General features: G+C 46.5%; 1 protein-coding gene across 6 annotated transcripts in view; it reads left to right on the plus strand.

Annotated features, from left to right (window-relative positions):
- The window catches only part of MYO19 (myosin XIX), a 32091-nt gene that overhangs the window by 5605 nt on the left and 20119 nt on the right, over nucleotides 1-6367 (plus strand). For 4 of the 6 annotated variants that reach the window (XM_060646583.3, XM_060646587.3, XM_060646585.3 and 1 more), the window contains exons 4-6: nucleotides 1067-1205; nucleotides 1661-1809; nucleotides 3575-3688. In XM_060646583.3, the coding sequence (XP_060502566.2) occupies nucleotides 1067-1205; nucleotides 1661-1809; nucleotides 3575-3688 (402 nt within the window). Of the gene's footprint in view, nucleotides 1-1054; nucleotides 1206-1660; nucleotides 1810-3574; nucleotides 3689-6367 lie in introns of those variants that run through there. The other 2 variants (XM_060646584.3, XM_060646586.3) reach the window with 1 other exon arrangement.

A 6367-nucleotide genomic window follows, 5' to 3' on the forward strand; every position in this document is an offset into this window, starting at 1 on the left:
TCATTGGAAACCTACACAGGTCATATCATGTACTCCTTTCTCCAAAAGCAGATTTCAGCCAGGTGCTACTACCTTATATTCTCCACCCCATCTTTCCTGCAGTCTTCAGAGAGATAGGAGGAGAAATGGGACCATGAGAGGAAAATGGAAAGAGAAAACATGTGGAAAGTGTAGGCATAAAGGATGAGCAAGGGTGAAGGAGAAAGGGCCTTTTCCTCTTGGTACCTATTCTTAACCTCATCCAACTTCCAAGCCAGTCTCCCTCTCAAAAAGACCCAGGGCAGAGGAAACTAATTAAATAGCCAGGCTAAATTTAAGCCCCAAGAGCCAGGTGATGAAGGTGTGGGGCTACCTCACAGCTGATTTTTTATCACAAGCTAAATGGTCTCTTTCCAAAAAGGCCCAAACCATGATTCTTTTTTTGTGTGTCCCCCTACAGCAGCCTCCAACCTTGGGCCCCACCCCTGCCAGGCCTAATAAGGCTGGTAGCTGGCCAGCCTGAAAGCTGGAACTCATCCAGAGGAGAGGGGATAGAATTTATTCATTTATTGAGTACACACTATGTGCCAGGCACTAAATGCTTTGTGTATCTCTTCTTTTTTTAAATTATTATTATTTTTAGAGAGAGTGTGCAAGCTGGGGAAAGGGGCAGAGGGAGAGAGAATCCCAAGCAGGCTCCACGCTGTCAGCACAGATCCCAACGCACGATCCTGGGATCATGACCTGAGCCAAAATTAAGAGTTGGACGCTCAACTGACTGAGCCACCCAGGTGCCCCTATATCTTCCTATTTTTCTGTCCAGTAGCCCTGTGAGTGAAGTGGTTTTATTTTCTTTTATTTACAAATGAAGAAGCTGTGGCTCAGTGAAGTTAAGTAGCTTACCCAGGTTCATAGGCTTAGTAAGTGGCAGACCTGAAATATGAACCCCAGCCAGCCTATGTTATTAGTGTCTGAGGTAGTAGAACTAGAAGCCTGTTCTCTTGCTGCTATATAGGCCCCTACCCCTACATTGCTGCCAGCTGGTCTCAGTCCCAGCTTTCATGGCCCTCTTCTCATGGCCTCTCAGGTTAATGGCCACAGTTCAGGCTCTGATGCCCAAGGAGGAAAATCCCTCAGAGAAGACCTACAGGAGTTCCTGGGCGGGGAGGCCCTGTTGCACGAGCTGGATGACCTCACCAAGGTGAATCCTGTGACGCTGGAGACAGGTATGGGCCTCCCTGTCCTTAAGAGTGCCATCTCTAAGGGGTGCCTGGCTGACTCAGTCAGTGGAGCATATGATTCTTGATGTCAAGCCCCATGTTGGGCGTAGAGATTACTTAAAAATAAAATCTTAAAAAAAAAAAAAAGTGCCCTCTCCAAGAGGGTGGAGATGTGATGTGGGGATTCAGCCAGCTTCCCCTGGTCAGAACAAGGCAGACAGGACTCCTCACCTGGAGCCAAATGGGCTGCTCCAGACCTTTGTCTGGCAGCTGCACCCAGGCTCCCCAGGGCAGACTTTGCTCCGGATTTGGGTCTCATCTTAATTAGATCTTGGATCTATTCATCAGGGAGCTGCTGGGATCTAAAGGCATTTGGCTAATTGCAAAGGTAGCGCTGTTAGGCTAGTGTTTGTCTATGTTTGTATTTGAGCCACAGTTTGCTAAAGGTGCCTCTGCTTCAGTTCTGAGGTGTTTGCAGGCTCGGTACGCAGCGGACATGTTCTACACCAGTGCCGGCTGCACCTTGGTGGCTCTGAACCCCTTCAAGCCTGTGCCTCAGCTCTACTCACCAGCACTGATGAGAGAGTACCACGCTGCTCCTCAGCCCCAGGTAAGTCTCAGCCACTTCCTGGGCCTCAGGGCTCTGCCATGTCCCCCTGGGCCTCCTTACAGCATCTTCATCGTTATCCACCTATTCACCAGCCATGCAGTAGTTCAGAGTCTGCTGGTGCCATGGCCCTGCCCACCAGGAGATTGAATTTTGGACACATGACAGTAGGTGCAAAGTGGGAGATAAATACTTGTTTAACTGAGTTTGGAACCTAAAATAAGGGTATGGGATAATAGATTTTTGTCTTATGTGTGACTTTATTAATAGGAAAGAATTTACAAAGGTATATTTGTGTATTTAATAAACCACATTTTTGAAAAGAAGAAAATTACATGTGATTAGGACTGCCCTAGAAAACTCTGCATGTGTTCCTCTTCGCTGAGAAAAATGAGAGGAGTAAATGCTGATGGGATGGAGGTGGTACAGGCAGGGAATTGGCTAGTTGGTGTTTAAGTGCATGATGTGTTCAGGGAGAGGCAAGAGCAAATGTGCTGGCAGGAGGGCTGCTGTCAAGGAGAGAAGTAGTAGATGAGATGGGAGATGAGATAAGAAGGGTCTGAAGCAGGCAGAGTGAATCTACAGTGCTTTGTCTCCAGGGACTGACTAGAGCTGGTTCAGGAAAGTAAAACAGGATATAGGGAGTCAGTCCCCAGGGACTGACTAGAGTTAGGTTCAGGAAAGTAAAACAGGATATAGGGAGAACAGTTGGAAGCTTTTAACAGTTCAGGCAAGAGGTGGCAGGGGCAGGTGCAGAGGGATGGCTCTGACACCATCCAGAATCGTGCCTTTTCCCTTCAGGAAGCTGTGGGTAGGTGGTAATTGCTAGGCAGGCAGTGCTGGGCTGGCTAGGCATCATGCAGTTGGCATCGCCCTCCTGAAGCTCATGTGTGGTTAAGTGTCCAAGTGGACTCCTTGGGAAGTCTGCTCTGAGAGCCCATATCTCACTGACTGACTCCTTCTTCAAAGGCAAAAGCCATGTCATGGTTACCTATTTCCCCAGTGCCTGGTTTAATGCCCAGCACATTGAGGATAATTAAATACCTGTTGATGGAAAGAACAGTGGCCTTGGAATTTAAATCACATGGTTGTATTTACTTGCTGAGAGACCTTGGAAAGGTTATTTAGCCCCTCCAAACCTTAGATTTCTCATTTATACAATAGGATTAGCTATGTAACTAATGCACAGATTTTTTAAAAAAATTTTTAATGCTTTTTTTCTTTTTGAGAGAGAGAGAGGGAGAGAGATGAGTGAGAGCAGGGGAGGGGAAGAGAAAGAGGGATACCCAGAATCCGAAGCAGGCTTCAGACTGAGCTGACAGCACAGGGCATGACGTGAGGCTGGAGCCCATGAATTGCAGGCTCGTGACCTGAGCTGGGGTTGGATGCTTAACCGATTGAGCCATCCAGGTGCCCCTAATGCATAGATTTTTTAGGCAGTAACTTGTAGGAAAATTCTTTGCATGCTACAAAGTACAATAACATAAAATAATAAATAGCAGAAAAAGACTATTAAGATGGGAGGACAGAGTGTTAAGGTTATAGACTGGTCAAGGCCAGCACTGCTTCCAGTCTGAGAGAAGATGGGTAATTATAGCCAGCATAGGGGTCCCATAGTTTGGTCTAACACTGTTACAGCCAGGAAGTTTTTCTAGAGGAAGCCTCCTTGTACTGCTGTTGGCAGCCTCCCCATTTCAGCCATCATTGGATCAGCTACTATTTGGAGACAGTCATTCCCTCATGTGACCTTTACCCCTTGATGTTCTAGAAACTGAGGCCTCACATCTTTGCTGTGGGTGAACAGACCTATAGGAATGTCCAGAGCCTGATCGAACCAGTCAACCAGTCTATCATTGTCAGCGGAGAGAGTGGTGCTGGAAAGGTAAGGAGGGCCTCTTTCCCACCCTCTCAATTTCGTGACTGGTGGGGGTGGTAGAAAGGAAGGAGTGGAGTTGTTTGCTGCCTAGTCCAGATAGGCAAATAGGCTGGCTCAAACAGAAAGTCACTGTGCAGCAGTGGGCAAGCACTGGGCAGGAAGTCAGGAGACAGGGTTCTAGTCCAGGCTCTTCCATGTAACCCTGGGTAAGATACTTTCTTTCTCAGTCTTCCTTTTCTTATCAAATGTCTCAGCCCTTGCGGTTCCTGGGTGTTTCAGTTGGTTAAGCATCTGATTTCAGCTCAGGTTATGATCTCATGATTCGTGGGTCCAAGCCCCATGTTGGGCTCTGTGCTAATAGCTCAGAGCCTGGAGCCTGCTTCAGATTCTGTGTCTCCCTCTCTCTCTCTCTCTCTGCCCCTCACCTGCTCGCACTCTGTCTCTCTCTCAAAAATAAATGTTAAAAAAAATTACAAAACAAAAAATAGTCTCAGCTCTGGGGCACCTGGGTGGCTCAGTTGGTTAAGCGTCTGCCTTCGGCTCAGGTCATGATCTCATGGTTTGTGAGTTCGAGCCCCACATTGGGCTCTCTGCTGTCCACACAGTGCCTGCTTTGGATCCTCTGTACCCCTCTCTTTCTGCCTCTCTCTCTCTCTCAAAAATAAATAAATAAAACTTCAAAAATGTTAAAAACAAAAAAAAGGTCTCCTCTCTGACACCGTTGGAAACAGAGGTCAGCTATTGGGATTCCAGAATAGTGGTTAAGAGCACATTAGAAAGGTATTTAGCTTCTGCAAACCTCAGTTCTTTCACTTGTAAAATGATAAGGACAGGAGGACCAACACCTAACTCCTGGGACTCCAATGACAGTTAAATGAACAAGTGCACATAGGCACTTGGTGGCATGCTTGGCACATGGCAGAACTCCTCTAAAGTAGCTGGGGTGACTTGTGGGAAAGGGTTTATTGGAGGAGCCCACTTGCATCCTCGGGTTCCCCATGATGGCAAGGGCAGTGCATCAGGCCAGTTGTGGCGAAGGACAGAAGCATTTGATATGATCAACTGGCCCCCTAGGTGGCAGAACCACAAATGAGACAGAATGTTGCACAGGGATGGTTAAGGAGTTGAACAGCTGGTCAGAGGAGGCCAATGGGCCAGGCCTCACCACCTTCTTGCCAAGCCTCACCTAGCCACCCCACCCTTTCCACAATGCTTTTACCCTCACAAGAGATTCTTTTTTTTTTTTTTTTTTTTTAAGTTTATTTTTGAGAGAGAAAGCATGAACGGGGGTGGGGCAGAGAGGGAAAGAGAATTCATGCTGTCAGTACAGAGCCCAACACAGGGCTCGATCCCATGAACTGTGAGATCATGACCTGAGCTGAAATCAAGTTGGATGCTTAACCAACTGAGCCACCCAGGCATCCACAAGGAATTCTTTAGAACATAAACTGCTTCTGCCTATACTCACATATGAGAGAATTGCTGAGTACTGAGTACCTGGCAGCTTCTAGGCCGTGGGCTAGCCACTGAAGAGTGGCAGGGGGAGGAAAGAGATGGAAAATGCAAAATACAGCTTTTAGAGGGCTCAGTCCACTGGGAAAGATAGGCAAGGAAACAGGTGAAGACGGTAAGCTGCAGGGAAGGCAGCTTGGACTTGGATGTGGAGAGGATCTTTAAGAGCTCCATCAAGGTAGCCAGTACAATAGCTCATACCCAGCTCCTAGAGAAAGCTTATTGTCCTCCAGAGCAATTGTGGGGCGCTGAGGCTGTACCTGGCCTGAAACCCATGCAACCAAAGTACTGTAGCCCTTTATTGAGCAGCCACTATGTTCATGTGCTGGGTCTGTATGGTTTTTTTCATTTATTTTTAATAAGTAGTAGCATAGTTACATAGTTCAAAAATCAAGTGTACTGCAAGGCTTACAAAGAAAAATAGCAACCCCACCCCATATCTCTCAAGACTATTCCCTCTCTCCAGAGGCAACGACTTTCACATCTTCTAGCAGTTTATTTGGGTGTTTGCATCTGTATTTCTAAACAATATGCTTATATTGTTAATTTTTCAGTTTTTGACCTTATCTGTTCACTTCCTACTATGATTAAGGTACCTGGGTGGTTCAGTCGGTTAAGTATCCAACTTTGGCTTGGGTCATGATCTCATGGTTTGTGGGATTGAGCCCCACATTGGGCTCTGTGCTGACAGCCTGGAGCCCGCTTCGGATTCTGTGTCTCCCTCTCTCTCTGCCCTCCCCTGTTTATACACTCTCTCTCTCAAAAATAAATAAACATGAAAAGAATTAAAAAAAAAAAAAAAAGATTTAGCCCTATTTCTCTGCCCCCAAATACATAAGTAATTATGTCATGATTTTATTTTTAATGTTTATTTATGTTTGAGAGAGACAGAGACAGAGACTGTGTGTGAGCAGGGGAGGGGCAGAGAGAGAGACAGAATCTGAAGCAGGCTCCAGGTTCTGAGCTGTCAGCACAGAGCCCGATGCGGGGCTCAACCCAGGAACCATGAGATCACCACCTGAGCCAAAGTTGGATGCTCAACCGACTGAGCCACCCAGGCGCCTCTCATGATTTTTAATTAATATGCAGTATTACAGCCATGTATGTATGTATTGTTCACAGCAGAACCGTATAATATACTATCCTTTCTTATATAATTTTTACTTTCCCTCT

This window comes from Panthera onca, chromosome E1, assembly GCF_046562875.1.
Source record: "Panthera onca isolate mPanOnc1 chromosome E1, mPanOnc1 haplotype 2, whole genome shotgun sequence".
NCBI classification, from domain to species: domain Eukaryota; kingdom Metazoa; phylum Chordata; class Mammalia; order Carnivora; family Felidae; genus Panthera; species Panthera onca.